General features: G+C 42.6%; 1 protein-coding gene across 1 annotated transcript in view; it reads left to right on the forward strand.

The window, feature by feature from the left end:
• The first annotated feature begins 11,804 nt into the window (after positions 1 to 11,804).
• Positions 11,805 to 22,717, forward strand: part of LOC128409641 (keratin, type II cytoskeletal 4-like) — a 32,287-nt gene continuing 21,374 nt past the window's right edge. The window contains exons 1-6 of the mRNA XM_053380206.1: positions 11,805 to 12,266; positions 14,200 to 14,414; positions 16,849 to 16,909; positions 18,448 to 18,543; positions 19,180 to 19,344; positions 22,239 to 22,364. Coding sequence (XP_053236181.1) covers positions 11,805 to 12,266; positions 14,200 to 14,414; positions 16,849 to 16,909; positions 18,448 to 18,543; positions 19,180 to 19,344; positions 22,239 to 22,364 — 1,125 coding nt within the window. The remainder of the gene's footprint in view (positions 12,267 to 14,199; positions 14,415 to 16,848; positions 16,910 to 18,447; positions 18,544 to 19,179; positions 19,345 to 22,238; positions 22,365 to 22,717) is intronic.

A 22,717-nucleotide genomic window follows, 5' to 3' on the forward strand; every position in this document is an offset into this window, starting at 1 on the left:
AGCAGCAAGTAATATCAAAAGTGGGGTCACCCATGACCACCCCAATAGCATCATGAGCTCAAATAATCAAAAATGAACAACAAAAAGGGTGTCTGGAGGGGTCCATAGTTGCTTGGATGAGGCCTGGTCTACAAATACAGAAGAATTAGCCTGTCTTGAGATGATAAAATCCTACCCAATAGCTTAGTGGGGTGGAGGCAAAGATCCTAAATTCTGAGACTGCTTTGGGAGAAATACTGGGATACAAATTGAATACATAAAGGGAAAGGTTGGCCAAAAGAATTGTCAGTGGCTGTTTGTCTGTGAAATATTCTTAAACTTCATAACGAAAACTCAATAGGTGTAAAACAGAAAATGGGGACATCTCATAAAATGGCGCAAAAGAAAACCCACTGATAGCCACTTTCTTTGAGCTATCCCCTGTGATGAGGTATGCTTAGAAGGAAATCCTTTGCTTGATCTCCCTGACTTGGGTACTTGTACTTATCCCATGAAATTACAGAGGCCATTGATCATGATTAATAGTAACCACAGCAACAAAATAGGTGGATGAACTTTCTCCCCCCCCCCCCGGAAATGGCTTCACGTGAAAAAAAATGAAACATTTTTTGAAGAAGTATTTCTTTGAAGCATCCAGAAATGGATCCCAAAAGACCAGGTGGACTGGATGGACTGTTACAATGTCAGAATGGTATATAACTTATGACAGGCAGATTTCCTTGCCAAGCTTTTAGATATGCAGTTGTAGCAGAAGAAGCATCAGATATGCCAGTTGCAATGTGGCTAGTGATTTTCATCTGTAGAACCTTTCTAATGCAACCACCAGCACATACACCTTTTGGCTTTTCCTATAATAAAAAGGCCAAAGCAAGACTGAGCAACAGTTGAAGCTGGACAATACCTACCTTCTCAACCCAAGCATGTACACATTGTTCAATTCCAATTTATTATCACCATCATGCTACTAAAGTTGGCTGGGACAACTCGCCACTAGAACACTACTGATAACCCACCAAGCCAAATACACAGCCCTTTAGCCATAATAAAGTGCTTGACAACCCCCCTAGTTTTGCTGTCCAGAATAGCAAAAACAGACTTACAAAGTCCCTGGGGTCCTGCCCCACATTGCTGATTGGCTTAATAGACTGCCACTTATGTAGGCCTCCTCTAGTGGTTTAGGGCCATCACTCAGTGGCTGAACACATTATTTGCACGCCAAGGTTCCAAATTCAGCCCCTGTCATTTCTGCCTAAAGGATTAGGCAGAGGAAAATGCCTTGCTTTAAGACAGGGGTAATCAACATGGTGCCCTCCATATGTTTTAACTACAACTTCCACCATACCTGACCATTAGTTGTGACTCCGTTGACAAAAATGTTGCATCCAGTTGGATTAAATGGCTGTGGATCAAACACAGGAGCCAACTTCAGGGGGCGGTGGGTGCTTGGGCACCTGCAATAATATAATTGTGGGGGCTGGGGACCCACAAAGTCAAAGAGAAAAGCCTCTAAGAGAGAAGCGGTTCAGCTCCGCCCTCCACAACCCTCCAGCAAGGCACCCAATTTTGACAACAGGGGTTTGGTCACAGAGGCAGAGTCTCTCTGTCTCTGAGACTGAGCCTCTCACAGAAAAGTGTGCCTCACTGGCTGTGGAAGAGAGGAGGAAGAGGAGCCATTGCCACTGGCCGCCATTACATGAATGTGCGATGTCACACGCACCCGCCTGCACATAGTGCATGTGATGTCACACGCACTAGGTGTAGTTGTGTGTGTGATGTTGCACATCCGTGTTGTGGCAGCCCGTGGCAGCAGCTCCTTTTCCTCCTCCTTTCCGCAGCGGTGGGCACCCACAATCCTGAGGGCCACATGGCACTCCGGGATCAAATAAAGCTGAATGATGATATCAAGAAGAACGGTGTCCAGACCACATGAATGCCGGATGTGCATTGCTGAAAGCAGGGGGGGCTTTTCAACACAAACCAAAAAGAACAGCATGAGCAGTTTCAACTCATCCCTAATTATAGCAATGGAAATAGCTCCCTGATTCACATTCTGAGATGGGTTGTTAATAACCACAATAGCATCAAACAAGAAGATTAGTGGGTGGGAAGATGGAAGCTCCACGACAAATTATGTCACTTGCCCAACCTTCTAGGCATGAGAGTTGTATACGGGGACCAATCAAACTCTAGGGGTGGGGCATAAGTATTTGACAGGAAATAGCACCCTTTTACTACTCATGAGTGTAGCAGAAAGATATCCCAACTGGTGCAATTCAGTGTGAACATAACCCTCTCATGTGAAGAGAGAAAGGTTAATTTCCACAGACACAAATTTAATACTATTGTAGACAAAATAAATAAAAAAATTGTCCAGTGTGCATGTGTATCTGTAGAAGTGTGCATGCACTTAGTTGGTCTCTAAGGTGCTACTGGACAATTTTATTTATTTATTTATTTATTTCGACTGTGTCAGGCCAACACAGCTACCTACCTGAATCTAATACCATTGTAGAGTAAAGCGAGAACAAAAATCCAACATTTTATCTTGAAAGAAAGAAGAAAAACCTTCCACTCCATGTCATTTATATTCACACGCATACATGTGCAGATGCAGATACAGTGGTACCTCAGCTTACATACACTTCAGGTTACATACGCTTCAGGTTACACACTCTGCTAACCCAGAAATAGTGCTTCAGGTTAAGAACTTTGCTTCAGGTTGAGAACAGAAATCATGCTCCGGCGGCACGGCAGCAGCAGGAGGCCCCATTAGCTAAAGCGGTGCTTCAGGTTAAGAACAGTTTCAGGTTAAGAACAGACCTCTGGAACGAATTAAGTACTTAACCCGAGGTACCACTGTATTTATAAAAAGGCTAACCTAAGTAAACATTTGTCCTGTGGAAATGCCACTATGACCTTAAGACCTTCATAGCACCAGTACTGGAAACAGCTTACCACTAAAATGAGGTACTAATGAAGGTTTGTAAACATCTGTGGTGAAACACCCCTGGGGCCCAGCAGCACTTGCTATCCTATTATAATTATAATTACAACTTAGCTTTCCATAAGACTTCAGAAACACCTGCCGATTTTAAATCAGTTTCCTCCCACCTGGTGCCCTCCAGATGTTTAGGACTGAAACTCTCATCAGCCCCAGCCATGGGAATTGTAAAATGTTGTGTTATGAGGAAAGTTATCATGCACCTTGTTCCTTATCCTTCCCTCACCTTTCTTAACCTGACGGGGAAGGAGGCACCATTTTGGGGTCTGCCTCAGGTGCCAAAATGTATTGGGCTGTCCCTGCCTAATGCCATTTGCCCTATACTTAACGCTAACTATTTGTTGTATGTGTTTGGAAAGGGATGGGCCAAAGCGTCCTGGAAGTTCCAAGTACAGAAGGAATCCTTTGCACTGGTTAGTGTCCAGAAAAGTGTATGTATGTCTAATAGAGAATGGCAGACAAGGTTAAAAAGATGGAGACTAATATCCACAAGCGAAAATGCTTTCCTTCAGTTCCTTTGGAAACCAAGCTGGCGGAAGTGACCTTTCATCAAAGAAAGTTTGGTACATATGCTCTATCACCCCTGATGTGAGCCCTGAATGTGGGGCTAAACTCAAGAAGGTATTTGGCCCAGGAAGGCAAATTGTATGTACTGTATTTTTTGCTCTATAAGACTTACTTTTTCCCTCCTAAAAAGTAAGGGGAAATGTGTGTGCGTCTTATGGAGTGAATGCAGGCTGCACAGCTATCCCAGAAGCCAGAACAGCAAGAGGGATTTCACTGTGTAGTGATCCCTCTTGCTGTTCTGGCTTCTGAGATTCAGAATATATTTTTTTTCTTGTTTTCCTCCTCCAAAAACTAGGTGCATCTTGTGGTCTGGTGCGTCTTATAGAGCGAAAAATGCGGTACTAGCACACTTTGTTTATACTCTCCAGCTCAGGTACTTACATCAACCTGTAAATACAAATTTGGGAGACTAGCTTCTGAAACTATTAATTAGGTAGCTGCAGTAGCTATTCTCCTTATATTATATTTACAAGTTGCCAGCATGTGTTGAATTTGCACCTGATACTGGAGTGCGTCTGTCAGATGTGCATCTGTCCAACTGAGAAATCAGATCAAATAATCAAATTCTAAAATTGCCCATATTAAAAGTGCAAGATGCTGAGTGATGAAAGGGTTGGGTGGGGGAATCCTAGCATTTAATGCTAAAATATTTGCACGGACATTGTTCTGAGGCTCACAGTCATGATCCAAACCTGTGCAGTGCTCCAGTCTACACATAGGAAGCTGCCTTTTACTGAGTCAGACCACTGGTCCATCTAACTCAGTATTGCCAGTGATGGCCAAGCTTGGCCCTCCAGCTGTTTTGGGACTACAACTCCCATCATCCCTAGCTACCAGGACCAGTGGTCAGGGATGATGGGAATTGTAATCCCCAAACAGCTGGAGGGCCAAGTTTGGCCATCACTGGTCTGCACGGACTGGGAGCAACTCTCCAGGGGTTCAGAGAGGAAACCTACCCGAAGATCTCAGAGATTGAACCTGGCTGGCCATTCTGCATGCAAAGCATGTGCTTGCCCACTGAGCAAATTGAGTACTGTGAGCTCTGCTGTCTGTACAAAGCACCCCGACACAGAATACAAAACCTTGCCCAGTATTTTGCTGCAATCTGTGGATCACAGCGCCACCGGGCAAAGGCGTTTACTGGGCACGGAACGTGGCTTATTTACAGAAGTATTTATTTTTCACCCTAACCTAAAATATTAGGGTGTCAGGGACTGGAATCAAGAGGAAGAAGAATGGTGGAGATCTCCTCCCCCTTCTCCTGTAGCTGACAGGGAGGAGGGAGGCCAGTTTGAAATTACAGCCGAGCTGTGAGGGAGATAACAAGGCAGAGATTGGCAAGCTGCCAAGTTACAAAGTGATAGAAGAAGCACGGAGGTATTGAGAATACAATATAAATTGTTAACAGATGTTAAGGAAAGAGGGGCCTTCGCCCTGCCAGATTTGAAGTTGTATTATGAAGCGGTTTGCCTCTGTTGGTTAAAGGAATGGATGTTGCTAAAAAATACAGATTTGTTGGATTTAGAAGGTCATGGTAATAGATTTGGTTGGCACGCATATTTATGGTATAACAAAACAAAAATCCATAAAGGATTTGGTAATCATATATTTTGAAGATCTTTATATGAAGTATGGGATAGGTACAAAAATTTATTAGAATGTAAAACACCGTGGTGGTTATCTCCATAGGAAGCAATGAGTGTGGACTTCCGGGTTGGCGCCATTGTTTAATGGCGGATTCCCTCCGAGCTCCGGAGGGAATCGGCTCCGTAGCGTCTGGGTCTGGCCGCTGCGGCGAAGCGGAGACCCTTAAAATCACAGGCGCGGATGCCTGTGAACACAGAGACTCGGCGGGCACCATTTGCGCCCCCCCAATCCGCGACGGAGCCTTTTTAAAGGCTTCGGAACGGAGGCAGGGTGAGGCGTGGTGCTGAGAGTACTCCCTCGCCTACGGAGTGAAGCCGCAAGCCATTGACAGAGAGCGCCAACTTCTTCTAAGATCGATTGGATTCTAAAACATCAACCCGTGAGTAATACGGAGATTGGAACTTTAAAAAATTTCTTATCTTGGATTTGGAACGAGCGGGAAGGGGCTAAAAAGGAAGTCCACCCCCCCCCCTTTGTAAACAATTTAAAGCAAAGGACTGGGCAGCTAAGGTCGAGAGAATCTGTTTCTTGTTTTTTTAACAAAAGATCCTGACCTCACGGTCTTGACATTATAAGAAGATATTCTAGAGGATAAAAAGAATTTTGGGAGCTGAAATTACACCCCCCCCTAGACCCGGGAACGTCCTACGAGAAAGCCTGTTGCATGGAAGATTTTGACAGCTGTCAAGTGAGCTGCTAGTCAGCTAGTTGTCAGCTGGAAAAAGAGAACATTGTTTCTGCTGTTTTTGCTGGTCTATTCGGTATAACTTGTTGAAATTAAGGAGGGTTGATACAAAATAACTGGACTTTTGGTTTTGAGCTGAAAGGAATATCAAGGAATTAAAATCCCCCCTAGAGGGGTAACAAGGATACTACATTACAAAAATGGCTGGAGTGTGTAAATTCCAAGCAGAATTGGACAGAGCACTTGTTCTCTTGGGAAACTTGCAAGATGAATACGATGCTTTGTCTACAGAGGTATCGCTACTACACTGGACAGTAAACAACAGTTTGGAGTCTGATAAGGACTTGAAACAGGAAGCCTATTTAACTGAACAAATAAATGAAACTGAAAGCGTAGACACGATGGAGCAATATGTTGTTTTTGAAGAAAATGAAGGAGGAGCTGGAGGTTTGCAGGAGTCAAAGGAGAGCTACAATATGAGGCCTGACATGATGATAAAAAAGAACAATAAAAATTGGATGCGGAAAGCCTGGTCTGATTGGGAGTCTGGAAAATGGAGAGATCCCCTTTGGAGGAGATCTGAAGACCTGAGGATTACAAATTTATTGAAGGTGGAAGCTGGAGCTGTGGGGACATTTGGATTTGAAAGAAATTTGAAACAAGAGTTGGATTACCCCATAGGCTTTGCTTTTAAGTACGGAGGACTGGCTAGAAGCAACATGGATTCTGTTGGGCCGGAGCCCCTCCGAGACCTGGGGCTTAACATCAAGGTCTATCAAAGAGACCGGCAGAAAGGAACTGAGAGAGATACAAGGGCCTCGGACGTGAGATCTCCAGGCTAAATAAATAACATAAAGACTGATGGATATTGGTTGGGGACTGGAACCGGGAGAAGGGTGGGTGGAGGTTGGGAATCCAAAGGGTACATAAGGATAATTTGCTTTGTTTTGTTTGTTTTATATTTTGTTAGTGGTAAGGAAATTGGGTAAACCGTGGAAGGGAAACTTTGGTCGACTTTAGGAAAAAGGTTTAAGAATAATTAATGAGGTATAAGTATTGATGTGTAATTTTAATAAGGTGAAATTGGTTTTTTCTTTTTTAAATTAATTGAAAATAAGGCTGTTAAAAATAAATGGAGGAAATGGAAAAAAGAAGTAAAGTAAAATAATAGTATGTTAGAATAAATGTTTAAGTTAAGGTGAAGAAATAAGTTAAGGACTTGCTGAATTGACAATTTAAATTGGAATACAAGAAGGGGAGGTGTGAGGAGGTCTGAGAAATAAGGTTGAGGAAAATAAGTATCAGAAACTTTATGTGTTTTTTTTATTTTTCTGTTTAGTTTTGAATATGTATTTTTGTGTTGTTTTTATCTTGTTTATTCTTTGTTTTGGTTTGTTGTGTGTTTCTTGAAAATACCAATAAATATTTAATTAAAAAAAAGGAAGCAATGAGTGTGGAAAATATAAATATGAGTAAAAATTGGGTTACCTATGAGAAATGGTTGGGGGGGGGAGGAAATAAATAGAAAATGAAACCTTATGAGGAGCTTAAAGACTATTTGAATGATTGGTTGCACTATCGCCAAGTCAATGAAATGTATAAACAAGATTTTTTTAAAAAAGGATTTGATGATTAAAAAATCAAAATTTGAAATAGAAATATTAAACAATGAATGTAAAATAATATCTAAAATGTATGAAACACTGTTGGAATGGCATCTGAAATCAATGATACATTGGGCAAAAAACTTTGGATATAATATACGGCTTGAAGAATGGGAAAGGTTGTGGAATAAAAGGATAAAATTTACAGCCTGTAATGCTTTGAAAGAGAATATGATGAAAATAATGTATAGATGGTATATTACACCAGTGAAATTAGCTAAAATGTATAAGACAAATAATAAATGTTGGAAATGTAAAGAAAAAGAAGGAACATTTTATCATATGTGGTGGAAATGTAAAAAAGTAAAGAACTTCTGGTAAATGATATATAGTGAGATGAAAAAGACGTTGAAATATACATTTTTTTAAAAAAAACAGAAGCATTTTTACTTGGTATTATAAGTCGGGACATTAATAGGCAAGATATTAAATTGTTTTTATATACAACAACTGCTGCAAGAGCATTGTTAGCCCAGAAATGGAAACAAGAAGAAATTCCGACGAAAGAAGAATGGCAGACGAAAATAATGGACATGCAGAATTGGACAAAATGACAGGAAGGATTCGAAACCTGCGGGGCCAGAGATTTACAGAAGATTGGAAGAAGTATATGAACTATTTGAAAAGCAATTGTAACCAACAAATTATGCTAGTAGGACTACAAGAAGTTTTGTAAGATGGAATATATGAAGTGCTACAAAGTAGATAAAGAATAGAGATATTGGTTATGAGTTTTAAATGTAGCAGGGAATATAAGAAATATATACTAAGAGATTAGATTGGAAAATTCTCAGACAGGACTGATGGAAGTCAAAAAAATTGAATAAGATGTAAAAATATGTTTAATTACTGTTGAAAATGGTATGTAAAAAAAACAAACTAATAAACATTTATATAGATATAGATATAGATATAGATATAGATATAGATATAGATATAGATATAGATATAGGTATAGGTATAGATATAGATATAGAAGAAGCATGGGGGTAGATAGCCCAGCCAGCGGACGCTTCATTAGACAGCATAGACAATCTGCTGTCTCCTAGAACACAACATTAGTTATGTGTGCAAGAGCACATTTAACCAAGGGGGGCCTCCATAGGGTCAGGTGCTGTTAGGAAAGAAGGAAGGGGCAGGTGGGAGCCAGAGGGAGCAACTTCATTATGGAGGAATGACCAGAATTCTTTGCCTTTGCCTTTTACCATGATGACTGAATAAATCATTTGTAAGAACTGTCTTGTTTCCTCCCTTCCTCTTGGTGCCGGGGACTCCTCCAGCCTAACATAGGGTGGTGTTATTTTTTTATACGTCTTGTTGGTGTTACGATTTCCCCCCTCTCTGTTGGTGTGTAAAAAAGGTAAAGGAAAGTACCCTTGAATGGTTGTTGCTGTTGTTTAGTCGTTTAGTCATGTCTGACTCTTCGTGGATGGTTAAGTCCAGTCAAAGGTGACTATGGGGTGTGGTGCTCATCTCACTTTCAGGCCAAGGGAGCTGGCGTTTGTCCACAGACAGCTTTCTGGGTCATGCGGCCAGCATGACTAAACCGCTTCTGGCACAAGGGAACACCATGATGAAAACCAGAGCGCATGTAAATGCTGTGCTTTCGAACTGCTAGATTGGCAGAAGCTGGGACAGAGCAATGGAAGGTCACCCCGTTGTGGGGATTCGAACCACTGACCTTCCGATTGGCAAGCCCAAGAGGCTCAGTGGTTTAATCCACAGCGCCACTGGCGTATTTTATGAATCATAGTGTACCGCCACAGATAATGGATGGGATATAAATTAGAGAGATTCACAGATGTTCTGCACACAGATGTTCTGCATCCCCACTGCGTTCATCATGGAGTATCCTTCAACTCGTGGAGCTGACCTTGCAAACATAGTGCTCACTGGAGGCACGCCATGCAGAATGAAGCCACTTGCCCTGGTGATTCAGTTTCATGCAAGCACCGTAGCAATTGCTGTGCATGAGTAGCCCTGGCCTGATCGGCAATCGTGCCAGTCAGCTCTTTGGGGTAGGGAAAATCGGAAAGGTGACCTGCACCACTCAGCTCCTCCACAGGATTATCTGTCCTCTTGCTCATTAGCTGAAGAGGGTCATGCATGTCTGGTCTTGGCAGCTGGACAAGGTCAGGAACTGTTTGTACAGTGTCATTTTTCTTTAACCAGCTATAACCACAGTGCAGAACAGTAGTAGTTACTGTCTAATCTGACGCTTGAAGGAACACTTCACAAATGACATTTTATGGGTGTTCACCTTTCTTTAAGTATACACCTAAAAATGTAAAGTGTGATCACAACAAATACAGTGGTACCTCGGGTTAAGAACTTAATTCATTCTGGAGGTCTGTTTTTAACCTGAAACTGTTCTTAACCTGAAGCACCACTTTACTTAATGAGGCCTCCCGCTGCTGCTGTGCGATTTCTGTTCTCACCCTGAAGCAAAGTTCTTAACCCGAGGTACTATTTCTGGGTTAGCGGCATCTGTAACCTGAAGCGTTTGTAACCTGAAGCGTCTGTAACCAGAGGTACCACTGTACAGCCAAGTCTATTGTAAAAAAGTAAAAGTAAATAAAATCTTCTGTCAGGAGATAGCAAAATGTGAGATCACTAAGTTGCACTCAGTGCTAAGGAAGCAGTGAGGGTCTTTGAGTTCTAGTCCAGTAACAGCTGCTTCTTGCAGCCTGTCTCTTGTAACTAAAAAAGAATAAATGCCCAAATGGTATCAGTATCCTGATCTGTTACCAGGGCCAGATTTAGGTTTGGTGAGGCCCTAAGCTACTGAAGGTAGCTACTGGAGGTCTGCTCTTAACCTGAAACTGTTCTTAACCTGAAGCACCACTTTAGCTAATGGGGCCTCCTGTTGCCACCGCGCCGCTGGAGCACGAATTCTGTTCTCATCCTGAGGTAAAGTTCCTAACCCGAGGTACTATTTCTGGATTAGCAGAGTCTGTAACCTGAAGCGTCTGTAACCTGAGACATCTGTAACCTGAGGTACCACTGTACATGTTTGCAAACATCCAGATTGTACAGAAACACTCTCCATGGAGGTTCCACTGTCTGTAACTTCTTGTGGAGTATACAGTCCATGGAAACCCCAGGTTTGCATTTGCACCAGGTGGTTCGAAGGGGACCATCACCTGAAAAGGAGGAGAGATGCGGCCAAGCTATTTGCATGAACATTTGTATGTCAGTGTCAAGTGTCAAGTTTTCCCCAAGCATTTTAATTAACGTTCCTTGGTCACCATGTTCCTTCAGCAGGGGGTAAATTACCTGTTTACAGTACTTCAAAGTGTCATTGTAAACATTAATTCATATTTACTTCGCATATTGAAGGTGCAAAGTGTCAAAAGAAATATATTATTATAATAATTAACATGTGTCACTTAAAAAAAGGCATTTGCAGAGCATCGGTCACAGAGCACACATTCATTCATATCCACCTGCATTCATCTTTCTCTCCACAGCTACTCCTTCATCTATTGAAATCCTTGTCATACATGGGCCAGACCCCACTCCTACATAAAGAGCATGTCAGGTGAGACATGTTCATCAACCCAACAGAGACAAATTAATGATGAATGCAGGTGGCAGTGGTGCCAGCTTGAATAAAATATGGGGGGGGGTAAGCCCCACCCCACATAATTGATCACACACACTATTTGAATGCCAATGCCCTTCAACTTTGGGGGGGCACCTCCCTCAAATATTTTATGGGAGGCATAGTAGTTGGCTTCTATGGCAGTTGGCAATTGTCACAGTCCAGTCCACCCATTTAACAATGGCGAGAACAACATCACAGATGGAAACTTGGAGATTGGCATGCAAAACCAGGGTAGAAAGAAGGAAGCATTTTAGATTCTTGCAGTGCCTTTGCCCTCAAGGAATTTCACTTGTATCATGCTAATTCTGACAAAAGAGTAGCCAATCAGTTCATAAAGGAAAACATCTTCCAAATCAAAATTTGCCAACAGGACATTTTAAAAAGTGCCACACTGTTTACTGTTTGTCTAGCACTTTTTAACTTCATCCTTTAGCCTGTGGAGGTCAATGTCCTGCTGCCAGGCAAGGCAAACCCCGTAATATTCTAAATTACCACTGCAAATTTCAGAAAATCGGCCTGACTAATCAGCTGCATATAAGGAGTTGCTCTAGGTCTTGCATCAAAGGAGCTCCTTCTGCTGCTCTCCTTCTTTGCACCCCCTTGTCCTTTTAGTCCTTCTCAGACGGAGCCGACATGATGAGCCAACAGTTCTTCACCTCTTCTCCTCGAAGATGTTTTACCTCTGCCTCCTCTGGTGGAGGCAGCGGAGGGATCAGAATCAGTGAGGCATCCACCTGCCAACCTTTTGCCACCACCTGCCTGGCAGGAAGGGGAAACACCAGCAAAAGTTTCCATAACTTTGGTGGAAGACATCAGATTTCTTGCTGTGTGGGCCAGGAGAGAAGTAGCTATGGAAACGATATGGAAGCAGGACAAGTGGTGGGCCACAGCATACTTGCAAGGGGCTTTGGACATAGAAGCACAGCAAGTCCTTCTGCCAGCTGTAGAAGCGATAGGATCCGCGAGGTCTCCATTAACAAGCATCTCTTGGAACCTCTCTGCCTGGGGGTCGATCCGCATGACCATCAAGTAAAAGCACTGGAGAAGGAGCAACTAAAGGACCTCAACAATCAGTTTGCTTGCTTCATTGACAAGGTGAGATGATTCCATTAATGATGATGGGGATGATCCCAGACCGAAGGGACTACACACATGTGGCTGAACATTAAGATATTTCAAGCAGAGTTAGAGTTCTAATTAATTCTGCTGCCACATTAAGTGATATGTTTGCAGAGAGCAAATTTTGAATCGTGCCTGGAGACTTTGAAGGATATGGCCTGATTCACACCTGTACACTTGACAGCAGAATGTGTGAATTGACTCAGTTGAAATGTGCTGCGTTTGTGGATGATCGTGTGCTAAGAGTTCTGTCCATGGTGTTTACATCTCTCCATAGAAGGCTTGTGTTATTGCTTGCTAGACTGCAGCATACCCAGAAGCCTTGAAATCTGGCTTCAAGGTTTCTCGAGACAGAGCTGTCCAGTGGTAAAAATATATATTATGTAAGCACCATGCCATTTTTCAGTATAGCCACACTACAAACTCATATGGGAGGGAGGTTATTGGTTTGTTTTTGTTTTATTATGTATTTTATGTTCTCATTTTGTATTTTTATGTTGTGAACCACCCTGTGATCTTTGAATGAAGGGTGGTATGCAAATTTAATGCTAGTAGTAGTATTACGGTACGTGGGTGTAGTAGTAGTAGTAGTATGGGACACAGGCGGCGCTGTGGGTTAAACCACAGAGCCTAGGACTTGCTGATCAGAAGGTCAATGGTTCGAATCCCGTGATGGGGTGAGCTCCCGTTGCTCAGTCCCTGCTCCTGCCAACATAGCAGTTCGAAAGCACATCAAAGTGCAAGTAGATAAATAGGTACCGCTCCAGCGGGAAGGTAAACGGTGTTTCCGTGCGCTGCTCTGGTTTGCCAGAAGCAGCTTAGTCATGCTGGCCACATGACCCGGAAGCTGTACGCCGGCTCCCTCAGCCAATAAAGTGAGATGAGCGCAACAACCCCAGAGTCGGTCACGACTGGACCTAATGGTCAGGGGTCCCTTTACCTTTACCTAGTAGTAGTAGTAGTAGTAGTAGTAGTACAATCTCTGTGACAGCCCATTCACAGCTGGTTAGAATATGGTGTTCAGTTGGTTAGAACATGGGGCTAATAATGCCAAGGTTGCAGGTTTGACCCCATGTGGGACAGTTGCCTATTCGTCATTGCAAGGGGTTGGACTAGGTGACCCTCCGGGTCCCTTCCAACTCTACAGTTCTGTGATTCTATGATCACACCCCATCATGAAGAGGATGGGTAGCTTTTTTAAGCCCACAGCTTTTCACTTTGTGGCTAACTGTGGCTTGGGAGGGCAATTCTGATCTGGTTCAAGGCTGTAGTGCAAGCAGAAATGGGTAGACAGTATACTTTATTCAATATACAGTGGACACAGGAAAATACAGGCCTTTTTGTGGTGGCTCCTCACTTGTGAAATGCTCTCCCCAGGGAGGGTTGGCTGGCATCTTTGCTACATTTATTTTGGCACCAGGCCAAATAATTCCTCTTCTCCCAGGCTTTTGGCTAATTAAACAACCTATGGTCTATTAAACGGTGGGGTAGAGGTACTGTTTTTGTTTGTTACTATGTTACACATTTTGTGTGGGTTTTCATATTTTAAATTTCTGTGTGATCCTCAGATGACGGGCAGTATAGAAATTTTAACAACACCATAGGTGGTGAAAAGGGTGTGGCTGAGGTGTTTTTATTATCAGCTATGAAAAATGGATTAGAATACACTTAGAACCATAATGTAAGATTTTGATTATATACGTGAGATATATCATTTGAATCTCTTCCATAATGGTTTTGTGGTTATAGGTTATATTTTGTATTTAAAAACAACAACCAAGCATATATTCAGCACCTAAGAGCGAATCCCGTAGCAGCAAAATGCAGCCTCATTCATGCATTTATTTGCTATCAAAAGTTGCAACAGCTTCCCAGCAACTGGCCTTTGCTTTTCTTGCTTCGATTTCAGGTCAGATCCTTGGAACAGAAGAACCAGGTGCTGGTCACCAAATGGAAGCTGCTGCAGAAACAGACAGTTCCCACCGTTCGGAAAGATCTCAAGCCCTTATGTGAAAATTTCCTCAGTAAGCTGAGGAAAAAACTGGACTGCTTATTGTGTGAGAAGCAGAAGCTCGAAAACCAACAAAAAACAACGCACAGCATGGTTGAGGAGAACCGGTGCAAGTAAGTTAACCTCTCGAGGCAGAGCCCATGTCCACAGCCAGCCAAGAGTGGTGGCAGACCTTACATGGCCTGACCTCCACAGAACTAGGAATGCGGTGGGGGGAAGGCTTTCACTTTGCGTTTTAAGGTGAGCCTATCTAATTTGTGCACCCCAAAACAACAGATGAACTGGAGAGTTGTTGTTGTTGTTTAGTTGTTTAGTTGTGTCCGACTCTTCGTGACCCCCTGGACCAGAGCACGCCAGGCACTCCTGTCTTCCACTGCCTCCCACAGTTTGGTCAGACTCATGTTGGTAGCTTCGAGAACACTGTCCAACCATCTCGTCCTCTGTCGTTCCCTTCTCCTTGTGCCCTCCATCTTTCCCAACAGCAGGGTCTTTTCCAGGGAGTCTTCTCATGAGGTGGCCAAAGTATTGGAGCCTCAGCTTCAGGATCTGTCCTTCCAGTGAGCACTCAGGGCTGATTTCCTTCAGAATGGATAGGTTTGATCTTCTTGCAGTCCATGGGACTCTCAAGAGTCTCCTCCAACACCATAATTCAAAAGCATCAATTCTTCGGCAATCAGCCTTCTTTATGGTCCAGCTGGGAAGAGGGGGGGGGGGTTAAATCCCCACTCAGCCATTAAGCTCACTGGGTGGCCCTGGGCCAGTCACTTCCTTTCAGGGTTGTTAAGGGGATTAAACAACCTAGCAGTTCAAAAGCACGTCAAAGTGCAAGTAGATAAATAGGTACCACTCCGGCAGGAAGGTAAACGGCGTTTCCGTGCGCTGCTCTGGTTCGCCAGAAGCGGTTTAGTCCTGCTGGCCACATGACCTGGAAGCTGTACGCTGGCTCCCTTGGCCAATAAAGTGAGATTAGCACCAACCCCAGAGTCGTCCACGACTGGACCTAATGATCAGGGGTACCTTTACCTTTAAGGGGATTAAATGAGAGGGAGAACTTTGAACTACTTGGAGAAATAGTGGGACATGAATACAATAAAACAACATAAGTAGAATGCTGCTTTCTGTCCATTCCTAGCCAGAACTAGATGTTATGGCTGAAAACAACAGTATCTCTTATCTGTCTCCCTCCAGTCACATGAAATTAAACATGTGACACGAGGACCTTGTGATTACCTCCCACTCCCCATTACAATCCAATGGCTGCTTCCTATGAATTTGCCACATGATAACATCATGCCATTTTTTCCCAACATGGCATGGAATGTGAAGTGAGCTTCAAATATTGAAGGAACAGTGAGATCATGCCGGTAGCTTAGTTTCTTATATCGCCTGGCTCTGTGGAAAACCTGCTTGATATTTGCTCTGATTCAGTGGTAAAATGTGGGTTTTTCCTGGGGGAAAGCATTGGGACAAGGTCTGACACAGACCTGGAAAGCCCAGACCTGTGGCACAAAAGGAAGTATGGATGAGGGATCAGAGCTGGGACAGTGTCATAGCTCCTTCAATGGATGGCACTACCTTCATGTTCTTAACAGGTGAAGGGGGCTTAAGCGTTGCTGGAAAGCAGGGGAGAGAATGGGATGTGGCATTTTCAGTTTGGGCAACAGCCCTTAACCTGTCATTTAACATCTAAAGCATGTCAAAAACCAGGCTGAAACCTACCATGGCTTCAACCTTCCCTCTCCATAGTGCCACCTCGGGCATTTGTACTTTTGCAAGAGAGTGCAATCCTCAAACCTGTCATTGACCAAATAATTCTACTAGTCCTGTGGTGTTTTAACTAAACTTAAATGTATGTATGTTCTTTTCCCCTGAAACACTGACATTCAAAACCGTCAAGTACAATCTTGGAAAAGATTTGTTGTCTAGATGCATACATACCCAGAGAAGTTAAGATGTATGCTACTTAAAATGTGATATAATTTGCTCTGTTTCCTTCTTCTTTTCATCCTGGTTTCTACAGCACAGGATTAATGGTCCCTGTCACATTTTAATTATGTGTTGCATGAAAATGCATGTCATAAAGACTGCATGACTGGTTGTTAGGCTTTGTTTTGGTCTGATGTCAAATTGTTTCAGGAGGGGGCAATTTTGACTGGAGGATTGGCAGAAGAAGAGGTCAAAAGTGCTTAACCCTTTTCATGCCAGTCCAGCCACTAAAAATAGCATCCCCAAGCTCCTTTCCCCCCGCCCCCCGTGCAGGGTTACAGACATGTTTAGTTGCTTCTGCAACACTGGGGGGTTAATAAAAGCAGCTTCAGGAAAGGGGATGTGGAAGAGAAAAGAGGCCAGCAAATAATTGGATTCGATGAACTCCTTTTGCTGTCCCTGCTGTTTCTTGGCTCAAAATTCCCCCATCCTGAACAGCTTTTCATTACATCAAATGACCATTGGGGCTTTGTACATGTGTTTAAGTGTAATCCATGCTTGCTTTTTGTGTTTGGATAAAGTTTTTCTCTTTCCCTCTCTCTCCCTCTCAAATCCTGCAAGATATGAAGAAGAGCTGAACAGACGAACAAATACAGAAAATGAGTTTGTCTTGCTCAAGCAGGTGAGTGATTTAGGTAGGCCTGCACAGTAAAATGTGCGTGCCAGCACAAAATGAGGAATACAGTGGAGATTTCTAGATTTACACATTTTAATTTTAATTTACATAAGTAAAGGCAACTTGGGGCATTGAACATCAGCAAGGAACTGCAGTCAATTCCAGGTTGTGATGCACGTCTCTGGGCTCTCTAATTACCTCTACCTTTTGCCCCATGCTTTCTAGGTACACTTTCCTGATCCAAGTCCACTTTCCCCAGGAAAACCTGCTCTTTAAAGTTGAATCAGAATTAAAAAAAAAAATGGCAATTTGGGTTTCCCACAAATTGCAGGGGGGGAGAGAGAAGCATTCAGATGTGGTCCAGAAAACCACAGACCTGTGCCTAGAAAGTGCAGAGGAAAATTAGTGTGGATGAGCCCTCCGTTACATTCACACTTTCCATTTATTAGGTGTACTCATTTAAAAGAACATTATTATTGGCATTTTAAAAACATAAATGTGGGAAGAGGTCCCAAGGAGCAATTCCTAAAGCCACTGCAGTCCTCTGTTTTTTCTTGGACTCTAGCTTCCATCAGTCACAGCCAGTCAATGGTCAGGGATTATGGAAACTGTAGTTCTACAGCTATGGTACACAGGTTCTCCACCCTGTACTATAGGATGCTTTGGGGGCTGATGTTGCTTGTTCCAAATTGGTGGGAGAGGTAGTTGGAGAGATGGGGAAATTGCTCCACTAGAAGAAGAAGAAGAAGAAGAGTTTGGATTTGATATCCCGCCTTTCACTCCCTTTAAGGAGTCTCAAAGCGGCTAACATTCTCCTTTCCCTTCCTCCCCCACAACAAACACTCTGTGGGGTGAGTGGGGCTGAGAGAAGTGTGACTGGCCCAAGGTCACCCAGCAGCTGCATGTGGAGGAGCGGAGACACGAACCCGGTTCCCCAGATTACTAGACTACCGCTCTTAACCACTACACCATACTGGCTCTCCAGAGGGAATGATATAGACTGCCATAATTCAGCATGAACACAGTGCTGATCTCGAAGACCAAACATTCCTATTGAACTTCGAAAATGTATCAGCGTGGAGAAATGGAGAGCCGAAACAATGTACATCACTTGATTTTTCATTGCCACTCGCAGCTGATGTCTTCAAGAGATGGAGATACATGTAACAAGCAGCCAGCCTCATTTCATTGGGAGAAAAGGCATTTGATAAACACGGATGCCCTAGTAAAGTACATACCTGGATAACCTCTTTCTGGCTATATCACTGCATTAAGGAACCATCAGATATTTCCATATAATCATAAATTGTAAGGTCTTGTTGAAAAGCATGGTGAAAGGGCTCCATTGTAATTTGGAACTCTGAAATTGCAGGGAACTCAGCCTAAGCATATAAACTTGTATGCATGGATACATGTTACAAACATATATTTCAGTGTGTGGGGGAAAGTCTTAAATATTAATTGGTGTATAAATGCTATAAAATAAATAAATAGTGTTGGCTTTGGAATGGCATAAGAATTAAATCTCCGGTTTTCTCCCCTAGAAAGTTGATGCTGCATATGAACATCAGAAGGAACTGGAAATGAAGAAGGAGCTGCTGAAAGAGACTGTAGAATTCCTGAGAGCTTTCTTTGCAGAGGTCTGTTAAGATAAGTCGCAGCATAAAAAGCTGTTGTTACCCCTCAATTCAGATATTTTAATTGTGCATCTCTGGGAAATCAGGTGCCAAGATGCCAAGAATTGAACCATGGACTTTTTGCATGCCCAATAGTTGCCCTATCACTGAGCTATGGATCTTGATCCTTTCCTTCTATAGGCAATGCTATTCATTTCAACACAGGAGTCCTACTGGTTCCTTTGATTTTTGTTCTAAGCAATTTATGCTTTGGATCACAATGTTTAGATCTGTGTGACTATCTTTTCGGATAGAATACTGGGTGCAGGAGTTTACCCCCCACAGAGCTACAATTCCCAGCACCCTTAAAAACGATAGTTTCCACATTTTCTTTCGGGAGGTGTTTTAAATGTGTAGTGTTCAACAAAATGATATGTGAATCTCATCAATTGCTCCAAACAAGACACATAAGTTAGCCTTGGTCCTGCACCTCAGGATAGTTTTACAATTTTTTATGTGCTGTAAGCAGCCCAGAGTGGCTGGGGAAACCCAGTCAGATGGGCGGGGTATAAAAAATAAAATTATTATTATATTCTTATTATTAGTTTGCTGATGCTTTCTATACTGCTGGATGTCACTCAAATTCTGTGTAACCTGCAGGAACGCACTGTGCTGGACTGTCAACTTTATGATACATCTGTGGTTGTCAGCATGGACAACAGCAGAGGCCTAGACATGGATGCCCTGATCCAGCACATTGAAAGATGGTATCAGAACATCGCACTAAGAAGCAAAGAAGAAGCTAATATCTTTTACAAGAGCCAGGTATGACCAAGAGACATGGAATGGGTTGAGATATTTATTTATTTATTTATTCAATTTCTATACCGCTTTAGATTTTTAATAAAAAACCTCAAAGCGGTGTAAGCTAGGTGGAAAGGGCCTTGCGGGGAGCAGCCTTCACACCTCACAGCCAGGCGATGTTATTTCAGAATCTCAACATCACTCTTCTTCTTTTTAAAGGAATCTAGCTAATCAGAAAATACAGGAAACCAGACCCTAGATTTTCAGCAATTTGATTTTCACATCCTTGCTTGCCAACTTCTAGCTGTCAGATTTCTCAATAAATAGAAAAACTCTGCTGTTCTATCCATTTGTTAAAATCAGTGCAATGAAATGACTGCCAGGTCCACATATTGATCATCTAAAGCCATAGATTACTCTTCAGTTAATCAGATTTATTGTTTCACCAAGCAAGTCTTAGGAGCATAATAGCATAATAAAATTAACCAAAATGAAGCCAGTTTCTCCTTTGGAAGTCAGCTTTACAAATCCACCACATTTTCTCCAAACAAACCTTCACTGTGTCACTGCCACTGCCAATGAGATTACTCTAAATATAACACAACACCACTTGTACCACACAAAGATATTTCATCTTAAATAAGTTGGATATATGACATCCATCCAGCTAAATATCTCTGTGGTTATTCACCAATACATAGAGCTTCATATATTTATGTGTGATGACCAGGGTGATTTAACAGAGAAAATCATAAAAATACGATGGACACCAACACTCAATTTAAAAATAAATAAATTGTAATCTAGACTTTCCTTGGATTTCCCACCACATATACAAGATGTAGGGTTAAAACATGGATAGCTAACCCTTTTCAGCCCAAAGGTTGCATTGACTGTCACCCACACCTCCAATAATAATAAATTTTATTTATATCCCGCCCTCCCCAGCCGAAGCCGGGCTCAGGGTGGCTAACAACAACAAAACAGTACAAAAGTACTGCACAAACAACACTCTAAAATCATTCATTATAAAATTAATTAATTCAAGCCACTGGCAACCATTGGGCCAGAGCTCCGCGAAGATTGCCGAGGGAGGGAGTCAGGCTGTGCCCTGGCCAAAGGCCTGGTGGAACAGCTCTGTCTTGCAGGCCCTGTGGAAAGATGTCAAGTCCCGCAGGGCCCTGGTCTCTTGTGACAGAGTGTTCCACCAGATCGGAGCCACGGCCAAAAAAGCCCTGGCTCTAGTTGAGGCCAGCCTAACTTCTCTGTGGCCTGGGACCTTCAATATGTTTTTATTTGAAGACCGTAAGTTTCTCTGTGGGGCATACCAGGAGAGGCGGTCCCATAGGTACCGTAGGTACCAAGGGTATCATATCTCGGTAAGCATGGCCAACATATATAACCTTTGCAGAAACCAGATCCCTCAAAGAACTGTTTTGGCATAGTTTGCAAGCTTAGAACCAGAAAGGCCCAACAGAAAGTTATTTTGCCAGGTGAATTGCTCTGGTGAATTGATAAGTGGAGGCACAGGATCTTGATGTCTGAATCTCCATCAGGTTCCTTCTGAATAGTTTCTAATATATCATTGGATATGAACAGCTTTTGCCTCAGATGCAACCAGCTATCTTGTTTATCAGTTTTATTGTTGTTCTAAAGCAATCTTTCCTCCTCAAACTTAAAAGATTATAATATTGTTTTAACATTCCTCATTTTAACAAGCATAAATCCTCATTCTGTTACAGGTACTCCCGGATGTACTCTTAGTCCTAGCAAAGATCTCAGAAATTAGTTTGGGGAAACTTAATGTTGTATCTCAATCAATCCCTCATATGGAATCTGTGTGCATTTTCCCTTTTTACATGAGATTTTATTAAGACTTTTAATAATACACTAAAAAGCAAACTAATCTAAACAAAAGAAAAGAAAAGGAAGAAAAAGAATGCAAAGTCCTCTCTCACATGTAGATCTTAACTCTTGTCTCGCACAGAAAGAGGTGAACTCTCTCAGCTCTCACCTGGCAGCTTCCCTTTCTTCCTTCCTCTCACACAGGGTCCACTCCTTTGCTTTGAGCTCTTTTCATCGTTCATTCAATAGTTGCTGCATGACACCAACAGTCAATGGGGTGTTTTTCAATATTTTCACCATATTGAGTGCTTTCTTTGAGATCCACACAGTCCTTGCTTATCAAAATACATTCCTAGCATTCCTCTCTCACCGTGAGGCAGCCACGAAGTTTCACATTACAATCAACACATTCACCAGTGAAGTGGAGGATCAAAACCAGAACAAAATAAAATGAAAATTTCTCAGAGTTGGAACACCGCTTAGCTGTTTAGAAACTTTCCTAGTATGCACGGTTGAAGCACACTTGTTTTATTTTAATTTCAGCCCATTGTGTGGGCATTTTTTTCAAAGAACTCAGTATTCACAGGAACTCTGTTGAGGAAGGTGGTCCTAGTTTGGTGGCTGAGGATTGTGGCATAGTTTTTATATAGTCCCTGGGGGGCAGGGACACCTCAGGCCTGGGTGTCAAATGTGGCTCTCCAAGCCCCTCTGTTTAGCCCTCTCCCCAGTCCATGCCTCACATTGACCCTGCTTCATTGCCTCCTCAAGTGCTTATGTCCAGACAGAAGCATCTTTGAATTATGACAGTGCATTTTGTTTGTGTGGATGGAGGATACAGAGGTAAGTTGATTGTAATGTCACCTATTTACAAAGGTAATTGTCATAGGCATTGCTCCACCCATTTTTGCCTCTGGCCCCTGGGAGATTATCCACAAAGGACTGTGGCCCTCCCACTAACAAGAGTCCCCACCCCCGACATAGCCAATGAGGGGGGAGCCATCACTGCTTCTCTCCCAATATTTAAGCATGAAGTTGTACCTCTGCTCTTCTGCCTTCTCTCTGAATATTAGATTGAGGATCTCCAGAACAAACGATACAAGTTCCATGCAAACCTGGAAAAAAACAACAATGAAATTACTGAGCTAAAACGGGTGATACAGATAATGCAGATCCAGACAGATAATGAGAAGAAGAAGGTGAGGAAGCTCCTGTGTTCCCTGGTCCAAGTCAGCCCTGGTTTGGTGGGAGTGTCAGACCTTAAGGCCTGCCTTCACAAACTGAAGGACGCAACTTACTGGCTTTTCTATGGTACCACTAATGGTTTGTAACCATATGCTATTTAAAGGTGTTTCTGAAATTTGTATTTCCTGAAAAAGAAACATGGGACACATTCATAACGTTCATTACAAATGTGAGAGATGATTTACAGTCCCATAAATTCTTCTCTGGCTCAGGTTTTAATCTGAGCTGGAGAAGAATTCAACTCCTTTCCCACTCCATGCACCCAGCCCCTAACCCCTGTCTGACATGCATAGTCTTCCAAGAAGCA

Source organism: Podarcis raffonei, chromosome 2 (assembly GCF_027172205.1).
Source record: "Podarcis raffonei isolate rPodRaf1 chromosome 2, rPodRaf1.pri, whole genome shotgun sequence".
Classification (NCBI taxonomy): domain Eukaryota; kingdom Metazoa; phylum Chordata; class Lepidosauria; order Squamata; family Lacertidae; genus Podarcis; species Podarcis raffonei.